This window comes from Mesoplodon densirostris, chromosome 7, assembly GCF_025265405.1.
Source record: "Mesoplodon densirostris isolate mMesDen1 chromosome 7, mMesDen1 primary haplotype, whole genome shotgun sequence".
NCBI classification, from domain to species: domain Eukaryota; kingdom Metazoa; phylum Chordata; class Mammalia; order Artiodactyla; family Ziphiidae; genus Mesoplodon; species Mesoplodon densirostris.
Genome location: NC_082667.1, coordinates 6,351,719 through 6,374,853, shown reverse-complemented (window position 1 = coordinate 6,374,853; position 23,135 = coordinate 6,351,719). Strand labels below are relative to the sequence as shown.

General features: G+C 55.6%; 1 protein-coding gene across 1 annotated transcript; it reads left to right on the top strand.

Moving 5' to 3' along the window:
• Positions 1–1,125: 1,125 nt before the first annotated feature.
• SYT12 (synaptotagmin 12) lies at positions 1,126–20,912 on the top strand. The gene is made up of 8 exons (XM_060104853.1): positions 1,126–1,197; positions 7,055–7,111; positions 11,801–11,994; positions 14,095–14,487; positions 17,347–17,562; positions 18,255–18,375; positions 19,239–19,372; positions 20,739–20,912. The coding sequence occupies exons 2-8, from the start codon at positions 7,078–7,080 to the stop codon at positions 20,910–20,912; spliced, it is 1,266 nt and encodes a 421-aa protein (XP_059960836.1). The 5' UTR covers positions 1,126–1,197; positions 7,055–7,077.
• Positions 20,913–23,135: the final 2,223 nt, after the last annotated feature.

The following is a 23,135-nucleotide window of genomic DNA, read 5'->3' as shown; positions in this document are numbered from 1 at the left end:
AGCACACTTGCTCCCTACCTGAGATCCTCTCCCCTCTTCCCACCCCACCCCAGATCCTATAGATCCCCTCAGAAGCCCCTCCAGGTACCCACCAAGCCTGCTCTCCTGGTAACTGAGCCCACAGCACGTGGCACCTTCCCCCGCACACCCCAGCCCCTCTTAATGCGTGTGTGCCTCCCTGCCAGACTGCGCAGGCAGGGAGGGACTTGTCCCCCTGTTCCCGGAAGATGGAAGATCGCCCACACCTGGCACTGTGCCTAGCATCCAGCGGGGGCATCATAAATATATCTCCTGAATGATTCATTCATTCCTTTTGAGGGAAAGCACGACCCCTAAGTGGTTAAGAGTATGGGCTTTAAAGTCACATAGACCTAGGTTCAAGTCTTGGCTCTGACCCTTGGCTCTGTGACCTTGGGAAGGTCATTTCACCTCTCTGAACCTGTTTCCTCCTGTAAAAAAAAAACCGGAGTGACCACTGACACCATTAAGTCATTGAGAGGATTAGCTGGGATGATGTTGGCCTACCATTCAGAGAAGGGGAAACCTCCCGCCTCCTGTTTCCTGATCGGTTCCTAGGAGGTGCACAGTATCCAGCCCGTTTTACAGAAAAAGAAACTGAGGCCTAGCAGGGGAACAGGATAACCCGGGGTGCGGCAGCTGGGGCTAGAACCCGGGCCTGCTGACTCCGTGCCCAGTGCTCCGCCAGCCTCTCGAAGCTCGCGGGGAGCACGTTTCCACCCCCCATCCCCACTCATCCTGGGCCAGGGAGTGAGGGGCTGGCTTCTGCCTCGGACGACCCCCTGGGATCCGGGGAGCGCTTGGGGATCTTCGGCTTAGACCCCGGAAGCGCCGCGCAACTCCCGGGAGCGGCGAGAGCGCTCGGGTTTGTCACTTTAAAGAGGGAGCGGGCGGGCGAGCGCGAGGGAGCGCGCGGCAGGCTCCTGGGAGCGTGCCCGGACTGCGGCGCAGCTCGCGACTGCCGCCCCGGCCCGGCCGAGCCCCCGGCCCGCGCCGCGCTCCTCCCAGGCGGCCGCGGGGAGACACTGCAGGCGTGGCTCCGCCGGCGACGGCCGGGCTTGGCGCCGGTGCGTGCGCGCTGCGGGAGGCCGGCCGGGAGCCGGAGCCCAAGCCGGAGTCCAAGCCGGAGCCGGAGCTGGAGCGGCGGCCCCTCCGCGGAGCCCCCTCCGCGGAGCCGGGGTGAGTACGCGCCCTTCGCGCAGATGCACGCAGTGCCCCCTCCCAGCGCCGGGGACCCCCGGGCTCCAAGCTCCCCTCTCGTCTGCACACCCGCGCCGCACTTGCACACGCAAGCCCGGCACAGCGCACGCCGGGCGCCCTTCCCCGGCCCGGCCACTCCATGCACTGCGCATCGCATCGTGCCCCGCACGCCCGCCCCGCGTGTGCACGTCCGCCCCGCGTGTGCACACACGCGGCTCACCCGGCCATTTACACGCCTCCCCGGCGCCCGCGCTGCACGCACGCCCCTCACACACACAGCGCCCTGATTGTCCCCACTTTCCCGGGCCCGCCTCACACCCTCTTCCCGGCTCCCGGGTCAGCCCCCCATACTCCGGTCCCCATGTATCCTGGGGGTTACCGCAGCATGGGTGCTGGGTTTTCAGGAAATGCCCCATGTCGCACCCCATTGCCAGGAAGCCCTGGGAGGCCAAGAGGATCCTCAGCCTCTGTCTGGTGTCACCAGCATGGGGGGGAGCTTTCCAGGGTCTCCCTGCCAACCTCTGATGCCACTGCTCTTTGGGAGAGGAAGCTTGCCCGTCTCAGGGCCTTGCGGCTGTAGATTTGGGCTGAAGAAGGGGGAACTGGGTCCAAACATGGGGACCTGGAGCCAGGCCTGTGGGTGGAAGAGCCCTGAGCACGCCCTCCTAGTGACCCCTCTTTCACGGGCTGCAGAGGGACTGAGTGCCCCCTCCTCAGCCAGTGAGGCCACCCTTCCCCACAAAGAGCCTGCGAAACCTGCACCCTGGAATGTTAGCCTCTTCCCTGAGCCAGGGGGTGGGTGACAGGTTTGGAGAGCGGCAGGAGCTATGCATCCTACTAGAAATGGGGAAACTGAGGCTCAGAGAGGGCAGGAGACTCACCCAAATTAACACAGCCAGTCTGGAGAAGGGTCAAGACCCAAGCCCCTGGCCTCCCCACCCTGCAATCTGAAGCCTTTCCAAACAGCTTGGGAGAGAGGGGGCTCCCAGCCTGGGGTTCAACCTTGGACTCTGCCTCTTGTCAGCTCTGGTGACTATGGGCAAGTGTTTTCCTGCACCTCAGTTTTCTTACCAGTACAATGGGAAGAGTATCAGTGCCCTCAGAGGGCAGCAGGGAGGATTTGCCGAAATAACACCTGGCAAGTCCTTGGTACAGTGCTCAGCACATAGTAGGTGCCCAGTTGATGCCAGCTACCACCATCCTCGCCAGTCTGTACTGTGGTTTTTGTGGGCTTTGGGGGGGATGGTAGCAGGATGTGGTTATTCCAGAAAGTGGGAGCACTTGAAAAGGATCTCAAAGCTAAAGCTCCTAAAGAGGCTCCCAGCCTGGAAGGTCGAGGGCTCCTCTGTACCACCCCCTGATCCTTCCCATTACCTGCTGGCCTCGGGTGAGGGTAGGGGGAGCCAAAACCTTGCTAGCCAGAGATGTGACATGGGGACACTAAGCAAGGAAATGGGGTGGGGGGAGCAGAGACGTGGGGACCCTCTCCCCCACAGAGGCACCCAATTCCTGGAAAGCCATTTCTTGATAAGCCCAGGAGGAGGCCTCGACTGTGGTCAGATTCCAGTAAGGCCCGTGGCACTTCTTCCCACCCATCTCCACCCCCGAAAGGCCTGGTCAGGAGGTGGCATGGTGGCCAAGAGCCCAGGCCCAGATCCATTGTACCCTGGAGTCAATCCCAGTGTTGCTACTCACATGCCGAGTGACTCCATCCCTGGCTTCCTAATCTGTAAAAGGGGGATCCATTTATCCATTCAGTCATCAGGTCTATATCCTGTTCACACTACGAGCCAGGCACTACACTAGGCATTTAGCATGAATTATGTCTAATTCTTACAGCAATAGGTACGTATTGCTGGGTAGGTATGGTTAAGCCAGCATTTGAACCCAGAGCTGTTTTCAATGAGCAAGCGCCATGCAATTTAGGGTTTGGGGGTTTGGGGCCAGAATGAATAGATGGGGTGAGGAAGGGTGCCAGGAAGGGGCTCAGATGAAGGTTTGGGGGCAGCTCTGACCGACCCCTGCTGTGCCCCATTTCCCGTGTGTCAGAAACGCAGGGAAGCTCTGGTCAGAGGCTGCCCTGGCCTCGGATGTGCCTTGTCAGCATCCTGCTCCAAGCTGAAGCTGCAGCCCCTCTACCTGGCAAACCTCCAGGCTGCCAGTGGGAGTCTGCTGAGGTTGTCAGTACTGGGTGAGGTGGAGTCAGGGGATCTCAGGGATAGTAAGTAAAGCCACTAAGAAGGGCGCTTGCTGCAGAGCCAGACCTGGCTTGGTCTCAGCTCTCCACTTACTGGCTGGGTGACCCTGGGCAAATTCACTTTCCTCCTCTGTGGAGTGGGGATAATAACAGGATTTGCCCCCTAGGGGTCTTGGGCGAGGCCATGGAGAAGACGTATGTGAAGTCCTTTGCATAGGGGCTGTGGCTACTAATAGAAGAGGCGCTGGATGGGGTGGCAGGCCCAGCTCTACCGCTGCTGGCTGTGCGGCTTTGGGCAAGTCACTTAACCTTTCTGAACCTCCCCTAGCTCATCCAAAAGCCTGCTTACCAGGCTCATGAATAGAGATGCTTCCAGGGGCCAGCAGGTTCTGGAAGTGAATGGAAGGGTAGGAGGTGCCAGGCCGGAAGAGCAGATGCCCCGTCTGAGGGTCGGAGCCTACTCAGCTCCAGCTCTGGCTATTTGGTGGGGGGGTGGGGTGGGCAGGGTATACAGACCCACTGTTCCCAAATCTTACTTTTAACGGGAAGCTGGAAATCGATCCTTTTTTTTTTTTTTTTTGCGGTACGCGGGCCTCTCACTGTTGTGGCCTCTCCCGTTGCGGAGCACAGGCTCCGGACGTGCAGGTCCAGCGGCCATGGCTCACGGGCCCAGCCGCTCCACAGCACGTGGGATCTTCCCGGACCGGGGCACGAACCCGTGTCCCCTGCATCGGCAGGCGGACTCTCAACCACTGCGCCACCAGGGAAGCCCTTTTTTTTTTTTTTAAGAAATCCATTTTTTAATGGGAAATTTCCCAATTTTTAAATGTTGGTAACTCACTTTAAGACAAATATAACACATCTGTAGGCTGGCAGTGCTGCCCACACAATTCCACTGCTCAAAGTAGGGGTTCAGGGGCCTTTTGGACCACTGCCAGGCGAGTGAGCACAGCAGCTAAGATTTGCCAAAAAGCTACACTGCACTTCTCATTCCTCCCTCCTGACACCCTGATAAGGCCATCCTAAGCCCCATTTTACAGAGGGGGCAGATCTGGGGTTCAGAGCTGTGCTCAGGCTGCCGCCCCATCCCAGGAACCTCGACGTCTCCTCCAAGTTCTTTCTTCCCTCCTCTCAGGCAGATGTGCTTTGGCTTCTCCCGTTCCCAGGGCACATGAGGGGAAGGGGAAAGATGGACAGTGTGGGAGTCTGGGGTCTGAGCTGGACCAGCCTTGGAGAGAAGGGGGCCCCTCGACAGCCAGAGGTCTGATACAGCAGATACGGGGTTCTGTCCCCAACCACAGGAACTTGCCGCAGGGGTGTACCCAGCCCACCCACCACTCTAGTCTGCTGCTGGCATGGGCTGTCCCTGTGCAGGAAGTCAGCCTGTGCCAGAGAAGCAGGAAAGAAAGCCGATGGCATGATCAGATTCCCAGCAAGGCAGAGGCAGACTGGGACATGTGTGTTCATGTTAACATGTGTGTTTTGGTGTATCCAGACTCCCTTCTGCTACAAAGTAGGGCCACCTTGGGCTTGTACACAGTGCCTAATTTGGCCTGCGGGTTCTCAGGCAACTTTTTTTTTTTTTTTTTGCGGTATGCGGGCCTCTCACTGTTGTGGCCTCTCCTGTTGTGGAGCACAGGCTCCGGATGTGCAGGCTCAGCGGCCATGGCTCAGGGGCCCAGCTGCTCCACGGCATGTGGGATCTTCCCAGGCGGACTCCCAACCACTGCGCCACCAGGGAAGCCCCTCTCAGGCAACTTTTGAAACCATATGCCCCACTGCAGTAAGGCACAGGGGTTAGGGAGTGTGGAACCACATGGCCTGGGTTGAACAGTTTCTTAGCTGTGTAGCCTGGGACCAATGACTTTACCTCCTTGCCTCATGACTTTCATCTGCAAACCAGAGATAGTAATAGCACCTACCTCAAGGGGCTCTTAGAGGTAGGTAATATATGAGGTAATATACATGCAAAGTGCTTAGGGCTTGGGTGTAAGGGGTGCTTAGCAAGGTCCTTTTCATGATCTCCAGCCCAGGTCCCAGCAGTGAGCTTCCACTTGAATTGGCATGGGTGAAGCCGGTCCAGGTTAGCGCCTCCTTCCCATCACCATGACAACCCACATCTCACTGTGGGAGTGGGGGCATCATCAGGGGAGCTGGGAGCAAGGAGCTGTCTGTGCACCTGGCAGGGCTTTGCCCCAGGGCCCTGTTCCGCCCTGCTTGTCGAGGCCTCCTGTCCTGGGACCTACGGCACTCTCACATGTGCTGGATAACCCTGTCTGGATCAAGGCACCCCAGCTTCTTGACTCCAGAGCTACAAACTGGGGAGAACCCCAGGATTCTAGAAAATGCTCACCCCCCGATTTGACCCCAGTCCCAAAGGGAGCCCACACAATCCTTCGAGGAGTTGCAAACGGGCCAGCCACCACCCAGGACCCTTTTCCTCTCTAACCAGTGGTGTTTACATTTTTTGTGAGTTGGTTGCAACATTTAAAAATTAAGAAACTGCACGTTAAAAAATACCGGTATCTGGCTTTTCAGAAGATCCAGCCAGGCTGGACTGGCGTTCCCGCGGGAACAGAGAAGCAGTTGCCCTTGGGTGGACGGACACTCTGCAGGTCTCCCCCGCCACCGCCCCGTGTACCCCGTCTTACCTGTTTATAACCACCTCTCTGAACCACGAGGGAACGCAGAGGTTAGGGTGGGGGCCATCCTGTCCTCCGTGTCCCTTGAGCTGAGATCCATACAACTCATCCTAGCCTCCCTTTTTCAACCTCCTGCTCCATTTAGAACATGTCTGGGAGCCAGTTTACTTCTTAGCAACAACAATAATAAAACCATAAGCAGTTGCCTGGGCAGGTAATGGCTTGTATGAGCTTCTAGACCTTTCTAGAACAACTTAAACCTTCAAACCTCTCAAACCTTCAGTGGTTCATAAAACTTGGGACGGGAGGGTGGGGAGGAAACCATCCCAAGCAGAGAAAGAACTGATAATAAAATATTGTAAAAATGCAGCATTTCGGGTCCAATTTAAACAAAAGCATTTGAAGTCAGCCTTAGGGAACACCCTGAGGGGCCGCTCTAAGGAGTAACAGGGTTGCTGCTGGTCAGCCTGTTGTTGGTAGGACGGAAGTGAAGCAGGGTTGCCAGATTTAGCAAATACAAATACGGGATGCCAGCAACTTTTGAGCTTCAGATAAACAGTGAATAATATTTTAGTATAAGCACGTCCCATGCGATATTTGGACATACTTCTACTAAAAACGAATCAGAAATTCACATTTCACTGGGTGTCTTGTGTTTTTGCGTTTGGCAACCCTGAAATGAGATCTCAGAGTGCTTGAAAAGAGCTTTAAACACCATTTTTTTAAAATGCTGTTTTAGGGACCTCCCTGATGGTCCAGTGGTTAGGACTCCGCACTTCCACTGCGGAGGGCTCAGGTTCGATCCTTGGTCGGAGAACTAAGATCCTGCATGCCACGCAGCACGGCCAAAAAATAAAAATGAAAGAATAAAAAAAAACACTACTTTTGCCCAGGCCCCCTCAACCTGAGTGTGAGCTGGATGATGGTCACCTGGGCCATGGTGGGGGGGTTGATGACCCTCTGAAGCCCCCTCTACTGACTCTCCTCTCCCTTCCAGTCTCAGCCCCTGCGGTGGACGTCATGGCCGTGGACGTGGCAGAATACCACCTGAGCGGTGAGTCCCCACGGCAAACGTGCCATCTCACAGGACCCTCCCACTGGGCCTGGGGCGGGGGATGTCAGTGGGACACCAGTAACGGCCCTGTTTTACTGGTAAGGACTGTCAGTGAGTTGCCCAAGATCACACAGCCTTGGGGATGCCGGGTTGGGGCCAGTCTGAGGTCTCTTCGTCTTTCTGCTCCGGTGGAAGGACTTGAGGGGATCCCCCAGTAGGTCCATGTGCTGCTGCTCCCTAAGGTCGAGCCTGTCACGCTGAATCCACTCCCCTGGGGCCATTCCTGGAGCCAAAGGCGAGGAAACCCAGGAAGGTCGATGTTAGATCCACAGGACATTAAACTCAGAGGTCGCCCAGTCCAGGGATGGCAGCTCCCACCTTCTCCTCGTGTGTGCCCCTGCAGGCACTGAGCTTGGGACCGGCCTCAAGACACCAGACACACTCCAGCTGACGATGGATGGTGTCAGAACTGAAGTACACTCGCCATCTTTTCTCCTTATGTTCCCCTCCCCATTTACAGATGGGAGAAGGCAGGCTCAGCAAAGGAAAGGGACAGTGACTAAGTAAGTAACAGGGTCAGGACATGGACCCAGGTCTCCTGACTCCCAGGCCGGTGCTCCCCATCACTCCAGCTCCTCCCCTAGCTCAGACCCTAGCCAGCCCTGGGCTGAGCTGAAGGACGTACAAGGGGGAACCACCTTTCCCAACCCACAGCCAGGAATTTTCACTTTTCACCTACAGGCTCACAGGTCTTGGTCCAGGCCCTGGCGTGGCCATCAGTAAGTGATGAAACCTCTCTGAGCCTCCACTTACTCATCTGTAAAATGGGGACAATGCAGCCTGCCTCAGGGACTGCTGGGAAGGTTCAACGAGCGAGCATGTGTGAAGTGCCCAACAGTTTGAACACAGCTCTCCCCGACCTCCGGGCCTTTGCACATGCTGTTCCCTTCCCCTGGGGTACTTACTGCCTCTACCTGGCTAAGGCCTTGAGACTGGTGTGGAGATTTTGAGCACAGATCTGGAGCCAGATTGTCTGGCAGCGAATAGCTCCTCTATCTCTCAGCTTCATCGTCTGTAAAATGGGGATAATAATAGAACCTTCCTCACAGGGTGGTTCTGAGGACTCAGTGGGCTGGTATTCATGAAGTGTTTGGAACAGAGCCTGGCGAATAGAAAATAGTAAGGGAACAATTATTACTAAGATTCCTCCTTCCTCATTTCTGGTCTCAGCGCAGACCTCACTTCCCTGGGGAATTCTTCTCATACCTTCCAGAGGCTGGTACGCAATAAAATGAGTAAATAAATGAGCAAATAAATGAGCATTAACTGTCATCATTTCATGTCAGCTTGCTGGGGTTTTTCCTTTCGTGTCCCTGGCCCTGCCCTCCTTTTATGCCAGCCAGGGTGCTGGCTTCAGGCCCTCAGCCCCCGGATCCTCACTCTCAGGGGAGCCTGGTGCTGCTTTGCCACTTTGCCGTGCCCATCGCCTATGTGGACTCTGTGCCCGGGCCCTGGCCCGCCCCCTGGCAGCACCCAAGCCCCCGTGAGCTGGCTGGGGCTGTGTGTGTGTCTAGGTGGGAGCCCCCCGCACATGCACTTCACTCTCCAGGCACCAGGTACGTTCCCATCCCATCCCCTATTCTCCAGACTCCCCGGACTTCCTGAGAGCCTGGCCAGGTCTTGGCCCTGGGCCCCCGGTAGCTCTTTGTTGTGGTTTTATTTATCCCACAAATTACATTCTCGCAACAGAAGTCAGGAGTAAACAGGTTTGCTCACTGTCCCTCCATCCGCATCTCTGGCTCTTCCCATCCCTCCCTGGTCCGCCCAGCCCTTGCCCATACGCTGCGTGATTTTTACATCAAAATCATGTGCTTATACCATGTTGGGAATTGGTTTTTTTTTTTCCTCTTAACAATGCCTGAAATGATTCTCTGCATTGCCACAGTGACATCCTGATGACCTCAACTGTCATTCTCAAAGCCCAGTGACAGCCCCTCCTGAGACAGAACCACTGGCACCCTTGCTCGGACCTTCAGAATGTTTCCAGATTTCTGTTGTTATAAATACAGACTCGATGACTCACTCCAGACATAAAACTTGTTGGGATTTTTCCCTTAGAATCAATTCCTTCGGGGTAGAACCACTGGATGGGGATGTTTTTGGTGTCATCTCCTCTTTCTGGATGAGGAGACTGGAGCCAGGGAGGTGAGGTGGCCTCAGGGAGCCAAGGCACCTGCACCACACTCTCCATTTCTCACCCCTGTGGCCTTGAGCCCATAAATTTTGGGTTGGCCAAAACGTTCGTTCGGGTTTGAAAACCCGAACGAACGTTTTGGCCAAGCCAATAGATGTGTTCTTTAACTGCTATCAGCTTCGGTTCTCCTCTAGAAAGTGGAGGTAGGGAACTCGTAGGGTGCTAAATGCTGCGTGAATGCCAGGGCTGAAGGGTGGGACCTGCCCTTCTCTGGGGTGAGCAAGTATTGTAGATTCTGGCTGGAGCTGGCTGGGCTCAGCAGAGCAGGGCCCGGCTGGGGCCTCCCACTGCTGGATGATTCCTCCCCACGCAGGCTTTCGGGAGCAGTGGCAGTGGCCCCTCCATCCCCAAATGCCCCCTTCGCTCTCTCTCACTGGGTGCTCTGAACGCTCTGAGCTTTGCACACCCCCCTCTTCCTTCCCTAAACGCCTGGTGCCTGGCACCTTGGCCGGCACACTTCGTGCTACTCCTGCATACCCCAGCTTAGGCATCCCTCTTTGGGAAGCCCTCCTGGGCTGTTCTCATCATGACCCCCATCACTCTTTTGTCTATTTATCTGCCCACCCCACCCCCTAGACTATGAGCCACTTATTAAGGACAGGGACTGGGCCTGGGGCTGACTTGTTCCGCAGGATGCACACACATAGTAGGTGCTCAGTGGCTGTGTGATGAGAAATCTCCACCCCTGAAACACCCTCCCCACATCTCTCCGCCCTGCTGCTAAGGAACCGTGCTGGGTGGAGGCTGGGTGGGGCAGTGGTTTATACCCCTGCTTGCTCTGGAGTCTGGCTGCCAGTGTTGGGATCCCAGGGCCACCCCTTCTTGGCTCTGTGATCTTGGGCAAGTTCTTGTGTGTCTCAGTTTCCCCATTTGAATCAAGTATAGAGGCCACACTGAGGACGGTTTAGAGAATTGTATTTGCCAACAGTGAGAGCTTCTGCAACACGAATCCTGCTGTCCCATTGGCTTCTTTTGGGAATGCAGGGCCAGGTTTCCCAGAAGAGTGACTTAACATCTATGGTTCTGCCGTGGGCCAAGCTCTGAGCTAGGTGAGGACTTACCCAGCACAGTTGAGGGGGTAGTGAATTACTGTTTGGGGACAGTGAGGCTCAGATAAGTGAGGTGATTAAAACATCAGTGGACAGAAAGCATTTGAGCATCTGGATTTGTCCCCAAGCCCTGCCCAGCCTACAGCCACCTCTCACGTCTGGCTGAGTTTTTTGTTTGTTTGGTTTTTGGTTTTTGGTAACAGCTTTATCAAGATAAAACTCACATGCCATAAATTCACTCACTTAAAGTGTACAGTTCAGTGGGCTTCAGTATATTGTGCAACCATCAGCACAAGCAACTTTTAGAATATATTCATCACCCCAAAAATAAACCCCATACTCCACATTTCCCCCTACTCTCCCCAACCCCTGGCAGCCCCTGACAATCACTAATCTACTTTCTGTCTGTATAGATTTGCCTCTTTTGGACATTTCATAGAAATAGAATCATACAACGTATGGTCTTGGGGCACTGGCTTCTTTCACTTAGCTTGATGTTTTCAAGGTTCATCCATGTTATAACATGTATCATTTCATTCCTTTTTATTGCTGAATAATATTCCATTGTATGGATGTACTACATTTTATTTTCCCATTCATCAGTTGATGGACATTGGATTGTTTTAGATGAGGTCTGAGGCAAAAAGGGGGTCATTTCTTTTTCTCCCCCAAGTTCCCTTCCACTTTCCTCAGATCCCAACAGGCTGCATTGATTATCTAGAAGCAGAAGTCCTCTGAAGGTAGAGAGAACTCAAAGAGGCAAGAAAAACCCCATCTGGGGCTTCCCTGGTGGCACAGTGTTTAAGAATCCGCTTGCCAATGCAGGGGACACGGGTTCAAGCCCTGGTCCGGGAAGATCCCACATGCCGCGGAGCAACTAAGCCCGTGTGCCACAACTACTGAGCCCACGTGCCTAGAGCCCACGCTCTAAAACAAGAGAAGCCACCACAATGAGAAGCCTGTGCACTGCAACGAAGAGTAGCCCCTGCTCACCTAAACTAGAGAAAAGCCCCTGTGCAGCAACAAAGACCCAGTGCAGCCAAAAATAAAATAAATTAATTTTTAAAAAAACCTACCTGTTTAAAGCCTAAGGAATATTTAACCATTGTTCACAGCTCTTCATCTGCTCTACCCAAGTGTCGCTCCTGATAGGAATGTATGTTTTTGTGGCAAGGAGCTAAAAGCAGATATCAGAGGGTGTATAGCTTGTTCAACACTGGATCCCCAGCACCCAGCACAGAACCTGACATAGTAGACACTCAATAAATATTTTTTCAATGAATAAGCAAGTCAGTGCTGAACTACAGGCTTGCTGGGTGGGAATGTGTAACAACTGAGGGGTCCTAGTGCCCATTAAGGAGAGACTGCTCTGCTCTTGTCTTGCAGTCATCAAGAGCCCCCCTGACTGGGAAGTGGGTGTCTATGCTGCCGGGGCCCTGGCACTGCTGGGAATTGCAGCTGTGAGCCTGTGGAAGCTCTGGACATCAGGGAGCTTCCCCAGCCCCTCCCCGTTCCCAAACTACGACTACAGGTACCTTCAGCAGAAGTATGGTGAGAACTACGCAGAGGCCCGGCAGAAGGTGAGGCTTCTGTTCTCATGGGTGCACACTGGACTGTACACCCCACGCCCCAACTGTCCACTCTCAGGACTGGCCCCCACTCCCTCCCCCCTCACTCCCTCCTGGTTAATTTCCTCCTGCGAACAGGGACCCTTGTCCTCCTCCGCATCTCCAACATAGCCCAGTGCTAGGTAATCCATGAATACTTGGCGAATGAATGAATGCTTTCAATTTAAAACACCATCCTGTGAAAAATACAGGAAAATATAAGAAGAAAAACCTCCCCAAATGTCACCACCCAGAGGCAAGCAACTGTAAATTGTCTTCAAACTATTCACATTTTGATTTATGTCTTTCCAATATTTTAAGTCTAGGCCCCTCCCCCCAGTCTTTTTTTCCATGCATAGTTTTTACACAATGGGTGTCATCTCTACATAGAATTTTATACCCTACCCTTTTCATCTCACTTAAAACGGAAGTACTTTCTCATATTGTTGATTGTAAACATTATTTTAATGGCTGCCTAAGATTCTTTTTTATGTATGTGCCATGGTTTACTAAATGCCACTATAAATAATGCAGTAAGTGGTTTACATGTAAAACTTTGTCTTCATTTGGGATTACATACTTTGAATGAATGCCCAGATGTGAAATTACTGTATCAGGGAGTATAAACATTTTTAGGGCTTTCTATATATTGCTAAATGCTTCATCACTTAACACTGGCAGAGAATTTTTCTAACATCATGTAGAGTTCCAGAGAGCACAGCCAGAATCTGTTACCAGATAAAGGTCCCACATGCTCGCTCATTTGGGGTTTTGGAAGGAATTATCTCTTGCTCAGTTGGAGGGACTGTAAATTGGAACAACTTTTCCAAAGAGCATTTTGGAAACATGTATCAAAAGCTTTCAAAAGGACTATGTCCTCAGGACTTCCCTAGTGGCACAGTGGTTAAGAATCCGCCTGCCAGTGCAGGGGACACGGGTTCGATCCCCAGTCTGGGAAGATCCCACGTGCCGTGGAACAACTAAGCCCATGCGCCACAACTACTGCCTGTGCTCTAGAGCCCGAGAGCCACAACTACTGAGCCCATGTGCCACAACGACTGAAGCCACATGCCTAAAGCCCATGCTCCACAACAAGAGAATCCACCACGATGAGAAGCCCGCACACCGCAACGAAGAGTAACCCCCACTCGCAGCAACTAGAGAAAGCCCGTGCGCAGCAACAAAGACCCAACACAGTCAAAAATAAAAAATAAATAAAATAGATTTTTTAAAAAAAAGGACTATGTCCTCTAAGTCAAGATTTTAAGAAAGCTATTCAAGGGACTTACCTGGAGGTCCAGTGGTTAAGACTCTGCACTTCCACTGCAGAGGGCACGGGTTCGTTCCCTAGTTAGGGAGCTAGGATCCCACATGCCACGCAGCATGGCCAAAAAAAAAGGAAAGCTATTCAATGCTGCATTGTTTATATTTGTGAAACATTAAAAACAATATAAATGTCCAACAGTAGGGGAATAGTAAAATAAACTATGGCGATCCACTCAATGGCAAATTAAGGGGACCATTAAAAATTATGGTAATGAAGACTATGTACCAACATGGGAGATGCTTACTGTACAAAGGTTTTTGTTTTCTCAAATCCCAAGGTCAACTGAGAGAAAAGAAAAATTTGAATATTAGAGTTAGTGTTATCCAACATGAAAACTTTCTCATGTGGTAGACATTTTTGTAAACTTCCTTTGAGGCTGCTCTGTCATGTATTGAGTATCTGTACTCTAGTTTTCTTACCCGTTCCCCTTCTACTGGACACTTAGATTGCTAACTACTTTTCCTTTGTATAAACATCACTGCAGTGAACATCTTTATGTATGAAACTCAGTCCATATAAATAAACATTTTGAGAAAAAGCTCTCTTACCTCCTGGTTAGGGGAGAGAAAACTGACATGAAATAACAATAAAGAAGGACCTTCCTAACGAAGGCATGCCCTGTTTTTGTGAAAGGGGAACTTGGAGGTGCCTTGCATGAACAGGGCTTACCGTATCTCTTTGCTGTCTCTTCGATACCATGCCTATTGCCCTTTCGATGCTCCCATGTCCCTTTTTCTCACCCCCAGAGAGTGCCTGCCTGGAACGCCCAGCGGGCCAGCAGTAGGGGGCCACCCAGTCGCAAAGGCAGCCTCAGCATTGAGGACACCTTTGAGAGCATCAGCGAGCTGGGACCCCTGGAGCTGATGGGCCGTGAGCTGGACCTGGCCCCCTACGGGACCCTCCGAAAATCCCAGTCGGCCGACTCCCTGGACTCCATCTCCTCCGTGAGCAACACCTTCGGGCAGGACTTCACGCTGGGCCAAGTGGAGGTGAGCATGGACTACGATGCCGCCTCCCACACCCTCCACGTGGCTGTGCTGCAGGGCAAGGACCTCCTGGAGCGGGAGGAAGCCAGCTTCGAGTCCTGCTTCATGCGCGTCAGCCTGCTGCCGGACGAGCAGATCGTGGGCATTTCCCGGGTAAGTGGGGGCCGGGAGGGCGGGGCAGCCATGTGCCCCAGGCTCTCACGAGTCCTGCCCAGGCAGGCAGGGGGGCAGGGCCAGGCAGAATCTGAGGAGGGCGCTAGAGAGAAGATTTGGATGCTGATCCCAGAGCGGAAGGTGCTGGCTCTAGGGAAGACAGAACTGGGAGTTTGGGGCCTCCACCTGCAGGCTCCCATTGTGTGCAGTTCTCAGCAGTCCTGCCACACGAATGCAGTGTGTGTGGTAATTGTCCATTTGTCAATTGTGTCAACTTGGGGACCTGGCAGGGAAGGGATGACAAGCTCATGTTGGCTAATTTGGGGACAGCTTAATAACAGGACTGTTATAATGCTGTGTGTGGGGCGACCTCAGGGATGGCGTGGTACCCTGGCCTGAGGGGATGAGGGGAACGCGAGGTCACCTAGAGACCAGTGTGCGCAGAGGGCCACCTCGATAGGCGCTGTGCCCTTTGGTCCAGAGACGCCATCTGCTCGCAGCGATCCTGCAGAGAAGGACCTGGAGGAATAAGCACCCCGACCTCCCTCCAACCTCTGGTTTCCCTCCAGTGATCCCTACTGGCTGACCCCACCGGAAGCCAGAGGCCTAGGGAGCCTGTTGATGCAGCCCATGGAGGTCAGCCCCTGGGGCCGAAAGCAGGGGGGACGGTGCAGAATAAGCCAGGAGGGGCAAGGAGAGGGACCCAGCACACCCCCCAGGATACCCCTCCATGATCCGCCCCCCTTGCTGAGAGAGAGAGGGGTCTACGTGAGACACCCTGCTGCCCAGCACCCACGTGCGAGGTCAGCCCAGCACGGGCTCTGACCAGAGCAGGAGGATCCTGAGGTCAAGTGGCTCTGGCTCCTCAGAGACCCACCTGTGTCCAGTCCTGTTTCCTATGCTGAAATCGGCTGCTCCTCAGAGGTGGAGACTGTCATTCCTTTCCTGCCCCACCCTGCCGCCCTCACTCTAGGAGGGTCTAGAACCAACCACCAGGGCGTATGTAGGGCCGAGAAGGGGAGGCCAGCTTCAGAGAGGCAGTCCAGTGGGTGATTAAGAGCAGGACCCTGGAGCCTGACTGCCTGGGTTCAAATCCTGGTTCCCTACTTCCTAGAAGTATGACCTTGGGTGAGTCACTTAAGCACTCTGTGACTCAGTTTTCCCATATGTCAAGTCAGCATCATAGTGCTTCAGGAAATTCAGAGTCCTGAGCCCAGTCCTTGGTAAGCACTCAATGGATTGTCGTCTGTCAGGACCATGAAGGGCTCCTGTTGAGCCCAGATCCACGCTGCCCGTGCCCTCAGCTGCCTGGAGGACCTGGGCGGTTCTGGACGCATCCCTTGAGGCAGCATGTTGACAGCAGCCACCACGGCCTGATGTATGCTGAGAACGTGGTTCACAGAGCCCAACACATCTGTGACCCTCTCATTAGCCCCAGTGATGGGGGATGGATTGAGGGCATCTTACAGATGAGGAAACTGAGGCTCAGGAAAGTGCTTTGCCCATGACAACCCCAGCAAGTGAGCAGGAGCTCCAGGACTCCACCCCAGGGGTCTCCACATGCTCATAAAGTGCAACGTACAGGGCTTCCCTGGTGGCGCAGTTGTTGAGAGTCCGCCTGCCAATGCAGGGGACATGGGTTCGTGCCCCGGTCTGGGAGGATCCCACATGCCATGGAGTGGCTGGGCCCGTGGGCCATGGCCGCTGAGCCTGCGCGTCCGGAGCCTGTGCTCCGCAACGGGAGAGGCCACAGCTGTGAGAGGCCCGCGTACCGCAAAAAAAAAAAAAAAAAAGTGCAACGTACAGAGAATGGATCATCAGGGGGCCTGCGCTCCTATGGGCAGGGGACAGTCAAGGGGCTAATTTGGCCAGAGGAAGGAATTTATGGACAAAGATGGTGAAAAGCCTGAATGTCAGGGTCAGGATCAGGAGGTGGGCTTTATCCCATGAAGGAAGGGTCGCCCTTGGTTCTCAAGCAGGTGATTGGGTAGGGGATGTAGCTCCCAGGGCGCAGGGTAAGAAGAGGCTTCTCCAGCCCAGACAGTGACCGAAGAGCGCGGTTCAGGGCACCTGGAGGTGCCGACAGATTTATTCCCAAGAATGCAGGCTTCTTAGCATCACAGCCCAGCCAATCCCAGTGAGTGGGTGGCTGCCCCCAGGTTGGGCAGCCCCCCGGCATCAGGCGAGCTGCCAGGGATGAGATCTCCTCTCTTAAAATATCGCCAGGCAATGACCAAAGCAGCCCCCCACGGAAGGGGGATCAGTGCCCACAAGTGCACCTTCCCAGAGGGCCCGCCCATGGCTTCCTGGGAAGAGGCCAGTGGCGCCCACCAGGCAGGACTAGGCTTAGAAACAGAATCTGCCCAGCCTTGCCTCGTCACTCCATTGGCCCATCCACCCCATAACGTTCAGAGAGTCCCAGGCCAGGCCCCATGTGGGATGGGACATCAGTGACTCTCAACTTCACAGACAGTTATCCCTACTCACTGCATGCCTGGCCCAGGGCTGGACTTGAACACGTGCAAGAAAGATGGCCAGCTCAGCCGGCACATTGCAAGGGTTCTGTGGACCCATGGGCACCGAGGATGGGAATTAGTTGGGGTCAGCTTGTGGAAGCTTCGAATGCCAGGCCACTAGATTGGCCACCACTGAGAAGAGGACAGGGGGCTTTTATATCATCAGGGCTGAGCCACCAAAGGAAGGATTGGCATCGCAGTGTGGGGACAACAGAACCAGGATGCTAGTCCGGGTCTCCGGACTCCCCATCCAGTGCTCACTCCCTACCATGGCCTCGCAGGCACCTGGCTGCCACCTCCTCCCCAGCTTTGGACCTCCTTCCACCGCTCTTTCTCTCTGCAGATCCAGAGGAACGCCTACTCCATCTTCTTTGACGAGAAGTTCTCCATCCCCCTGGACCCTGCAGCCCTGGAGGAGAAGAGCCTGCGGTTTTCCGTGTTTGGCATCGATGAAGATGAGCGGAATGTGAGCACAGGGGTGGTGGAGCTGAAGCTTTCTGTGCTTGACCTCCCGCTGCAGCCCTTCGGCGGCTGGCTCTACCTACAGGACCAGAACAAGGTAAGTCCGCCCACCTGCCTGTGCCTGAGGACGGCGTCATACGTGTACACTTTAGAGGAGGGAAGCCACTGTCCTCGCAGCAGCCTGAACACCAGCATCTTTAGGAGATTAGAGAAAGAGCTGAGCCACACTCAGGGAAACTCAGTTTACTGCATGCAGATGAAAGGCACCCTGACCACCGTTTACAGCCCTTCTACTGCTCCTACCACCAAACCTTTAGAAGCTCTACTCCTGTAGATCTTCTGTTAAGGAAGTACTCCTCTGGCCCTCAAGTGAGTTATTTCAGACAGAGGCCAAGCTGCAGTTTACCGTCGTGAATGTAGCGGTGCTTAGGGAGCATCACTGTTATTTAAGCAAATGATCTACTAATTCCAGTCCACCTGGACCTGTAAGTGCTACTACCAGAGAATGTTGTCTCTGGTCTGGAATGAGGGAACATAACTGCATTTTGTTGCTGCATTTGACAGGCAACCTCTGGCCTTCCTTCCCAGGCAGGACCCATACCCGGTACAAGGCAGGGATGGTGCTGTGGAGCGGGGGAGGGGTCCCTTTCTCGATCCCACCAGCCTGGTGCCCTGGTGTAAGGGGCCCCAAGAGCAGCAACTTCTCAGTGGAGAAGGAAGCTGCTGCCTTTCCCTGGGTCCCTCAAGTCCAGGGGCAGAAGCCCTCTGAGTCACCCGCCTGTCCTCCAGGCCGCCGACGCTGTGGGCGAGATCCTGCTGTCCCTCAGCTACCTCCCAACGGCCGAGCGCCTTACAGTGGTCGTGGTGAAAGCCAAGAATCTCATCTGGACCAACGACAAGACCACAGCGGGTGAGGCCCTCCTGGCTGCCTGGCTCCTTCGTGGGGCAGGTGGGAGCTGTGGCCCAGCTGCTAAGCCCTGGACACCTGGAGGCATCAGCAGGTGTAGGGCACAGTGCCAGGCCCCCCATCCCTGGCTTTGGCTGGGCTCAGGAGCCATGCACAGTGGGAAGATTAATCTAGCTGGGGAAACATGGGAACCACAGAGGCTGGCAGGGAGTCCCTGTGGGGGAGGGATGGGAGTCTGAGAGCAGGAGGCTGGGGCACTGGTATGAAAACAAGGTAGGCGTTTCCCAGAGGCTGGACTGCATCCCAGATCCCAAACGGGGACCAGGGCCACCGAGATGGTGTGGGTGCCAGGCAGGACCTGATGCGTCAGGTCTGCAGGAGCCTCAGCCCCGATTAACTGAAAACTGAGGGCTGCAGGAGGCTGACTGGGAGCCTGGGAGACCCGGGTCCAGGCCGGTGCAGCAAGGACACCCAGTGGGTAGTAAGTGATGAACAGACAGCGACTCGTTATTCCAGAGCTGCATGTCCTTGAGTCAGGCTCCACTGAGCGGGCACCGGGTGACTCGGGGCTGACATCTGCATTTGGGCCATTTATAGAATGAAAAGTGGTAGGTCTGCTGAGCTCCCCAGAGCCTCATGTGAGGGGAGCACTCATGCGGGCTGGGGGGCTGGCTGCCTGAGTCCAAAGCCCTGCTCTTCTGACTCGTGCGTGAGCTTCAGTTTTCTCATCTGTAAAATAGGAAGGCAATAAAGGACTGATGTCAGGACTGCAGGCGAGAGTGGCCAGTGAGCCGCTGTGACCGGGCAGGTCTATGCCAAGTGAGTATAGCACCGGCTCTCACCCCCACCCCCCTCCCCGCCCACAGACCCCTTCGTCAAGGTGTACCTGCTGCAGGATGGGAGGAAAATGAGCAAAAAGAAGACGGCTGTGAAGAGGGACGACCCTAACCCAGTGTTCAATGAAGCCATGATCTTCTCAGTGCCAGCCATTGTGCTCCAGGTGAGGGGGGATGACGCAGGGCGGGGGGCCCTCTATCCCCTCCAGTCTATCTCCTCAGAGCTCCTGCAGGGTGTGATGGTTTGCCTTAAGGCATCACCTTTCTAGTCGAGAAGCGTGTATTGAGCACCTACTAGGTACCAGCCCTCTGGTGGGTGCTGGGGACACGGGCATTGCTTCCTTGGCGCTCACAAGGGACAGGCAGGAAAATCTCCAGACAATCCCCATCCAGTAAGAGCATGCCAGACCTTGGCAGTCAGGGGAGGCCTCTGCAGGTGGGGGTAGTAGCTAAGCTGAGATCTGTGGGAAGACAGTTGGTGCAAAGGACTAGGGATGAGCCAGGACTGACCCAACGCCCAGAGCTCTGGCCCTAAATCTCCCGAGGTTCTGCCTACAGAGGCCCTGTGGAGCTCCCCAGATGCCCCCTGGCCTTCAGCAGGCGATGTACCCCAGGGAGACCCCCTCCCAGCACAGATATCACAGGCCAAGGGTGGGAGGACTGCAGAGGATGTGCCCTGGGCCAGAGAAGTGGCCCGGCTTGCATGCCTCAGAGGATGGGGAGCTCACCACCTTCCCTCACTCCCTCCTTCCATCCTTGGGCCTTCTGACCACGTGAGAAAGTCCTTTTGTGCCTTGAGCCAAAACTTGTCCCTTGGCCCTGGGGCTATACAGAAACCCCCTAATCTCCCCTCTTAGGATAGCCGGTCTGAATTTGAAAGCCCAGAACTCTGCCACACTCTGGGTGTTCGTAATCCAGGCAGACATCTCAGCATCCCTGGTGGGTCCTGCCTTGCCACCCTCATGGGACAGGCCACCCATCTGCCCCCTGCTTCCCTGGGTGTTCATAGTGACACTACTCCTACACCACAGCCTCCTAGGGCGAGACACTTCTTGGGACCGGAGGTGGGGGAAGGGGAGGGGGAGGGGGGAGGGGAAGGAGAGAAGTCAGGCTGGGTTCCAGTTTCAGCTTCACCACTTTGATCTCAAGCAAGTTCTTTCCCTTCCTGTTATGAGTCCAACATACGATAATCTCAGGATTAACAACAGACATCTATAAGGCTCTGACTGTGTGCAGGCACTGTTCTAAGTGCTTTACACCTTTTAACTCATTTCGTTCCCAGAACAGGTGGGAACTATGATTATCACCATTTTACAGATGGGGAAACTGAGGTAGGAAGAGCCCAAGTCACTGCCCAAGGTCACGCAGCAAGGAAGTGGTGAGGCCAGCATTTGCATCTGGGCTGTGAGGTTAGACAGGTCAGAGGTGAGGATTCACGGGGCCGTGCCTGGCACCCCGCTGGGGCCTGGGGGCCATGCAGGACCTCTGGTACTGCCCCTGGTCCTAGCACCCATGTCACTTCCTCCCCAGGACCTGTCTCTCCGTGTGACGGTAGCTGAGAGCAGCAGTGATGGCCGTGGGGACAACGTGGGCCATGTCATCATTGGGCCGTCGGCCAGTGGCATGGGCACCACGCACTGGAACCAGATGCTGGCCACGCTGCGCAGGCCCGTGTCCATGTGGCATCCTGTCCGGCGAAACTAGCAGCCAGGGCAGGGCCCGGGTGGGCACCGGAGCCCGGCATGAACTCAGCTCCAGCACCCTTCTTTGTAGTCTGGCTGGAACCATGAACACTGGGGTCCCCTGGTGGAGTCCCCAAGAGCCATCTTGGTCCCTCTATCCAGGCTGCAGTGGAGGAACAGGCCTGGCTGGATGTCTAGGGACCCAGGGTTGTCTCCCACTGAGGACCAGCCATGGCTGGGCCAGGGCCCAGGGAGGGCAGCCAGGCATTGGCCCACTGTGCTCCCATTTTGAGCCCCCCAGCAGGCCTGTCCCTTGGCCTTGGGGGGACCTTGGCCTCTCAGAGCTCCCCACATCCCATCCCTGCTGGGAGGCCATGCACAAGGACCATGAGTCTTGGAGGCCAGGTGCTGTGCAAGGCACAGGCTGGGGTGACATGAACAAGGCACAGCCCCTAGGACGTCGGGAAGACAAGATCCCCGTGCCCTGGTGATCTGCTCTTTGCAGATGGCGGCCCCTCCACATAGACCTGGGGAGGGCTCTGGGGCCGGGGAGCGGGGGGACAAGATGGGAGCTACGCTGTGAGGGGCAGAGAAAGAACTGAGTGTCCCAGGCCAGTGGCCCGTCCGCAGCATGGCAGGGTAAGAACATCCCCATCACAAACGCAGTTCTCACCCTACTGCCGTGGACACAAGGGCCTCTCTCTGGGCAGGAGGAGAGACCGAGGGACCAGGCCAGTCAGTGGCCCGCAGGCCACATGGGATGCTGAGTCATCCTCTATGAAATAGAACTGTAACCCTTATAAGGCCCAGGGGTCCAAAGAGTCCCAGAGCCAGGTCCTCGTGTTCAGGCATTGGCTCCACGGCGTTTGTTGGTGTCCCTCCAGGCCAGGCCCTGCAGGGAAGAGAGATGCCTCAGCCTTTGGGGGGCTGGTGGGCAATGGGGCGGCAGAATACAGACTGCCGAGGGGCATGGGAGAGGCCTCTGTGGGCAGCAGGCACCTGGGAGGACATAGTGGAGCCCGAGGCCTTGGGCTGGGCCTTGCAGGAAGGGGCGGCCTGAACGGTGACCGTGAGGGGAAGTTGAGGGGGTCAGGATGGAGTTGTGGTGGGGGCAGGCTTGAATGCCAGGGGGGGAGGTGGCTCTGGAACCTGGTTCAGACCCCCAGGACACCAGCTTCCCAAGGCTGATTCCAGAAGCAGACCCCGAGTTTCTCAGGCAAGGGGTTTATTGGGGGAGAGCCCTCAGGAGAACCCTGTAAGGCAGAGAGGGAGCTTTGGGGCAAGCGAAGAAGCCGGCAGGTTGTGGCTTCAGCGGTGTCCCAAAGGTGAGAGCTTGTGCGAATGGCACCCCAGAGGAGTCCTGCCCAGAAGCCAAGGGCTGGGCCGTTACACACCCACGGGAGTCTTGGAGGGAAGGCATGCATGGCCTTCTAGGTGTCACAGGCAGCTCCAAGCCACCGAAGGCGGCCCCAGAGAAGCAGGCCGCTGTGCGCCCCTTGCAGCTGAGGGGTGGGGGACCTGCCGGGTTACAGGGATGGGGGGGTAGGGAGGTGATAGGTAGGTCCTCAGGCTGGCTGCTTCTGGACCTGGTGGGCTACGGAGACCCAGGCCCAGCCAGTTACCCCCAGTGATGTCGGGGAGCCCAGGGTGGTCACGGGACCGGAGGCAGCGTGGTGGCTCTCCCCACCTGACACAGCTGTGGCCCGGTGCCGAGGCCGGGCTGCCCACCGTGTGGCCAGCGCCAGGAGGTCTGCGCAGCCCAGGCCAGCCCAGGGCCCGGGGACATGCAGCTGGCGGACCCCTGCCACCTGGGAGAGCCCCCGCTCTTCCACCCCAGTGGCTCTGCTGTGCAGGCCATTTACTCGCCTGCCTTCTCTTCCCCTTCCATCCCTCCCTCTAACTGCATGAAATGCTGACTGTGCACCCGGATGGGCGTGGTGGGGACCGAGTATGCTGACTGGAATAATTCTAGAACCAAAATAAAGCTGGGGCAGGAGGGAGGGGGCTTCCAGGGAGCCCTGCTTGCCCCAAATCACCTTTGTCTCCAGAAATCAGGACCTTGGGCCTCGGTGCGGGTTGCTGTGAGCACGCCTTCCCCTGCTGCTGGGCGCCCGAAGGAGCAGGAGGGCCCTGTCTGGTTGGGGAGACCATCACAAGGACCAGTGCCATGAGGCTGCTGGGGAAGCTCTGAGAAGCGGCCCTGAGCCAGCCTGGCAGGGAGAATGCAGAAGGGAATATCAAGGAA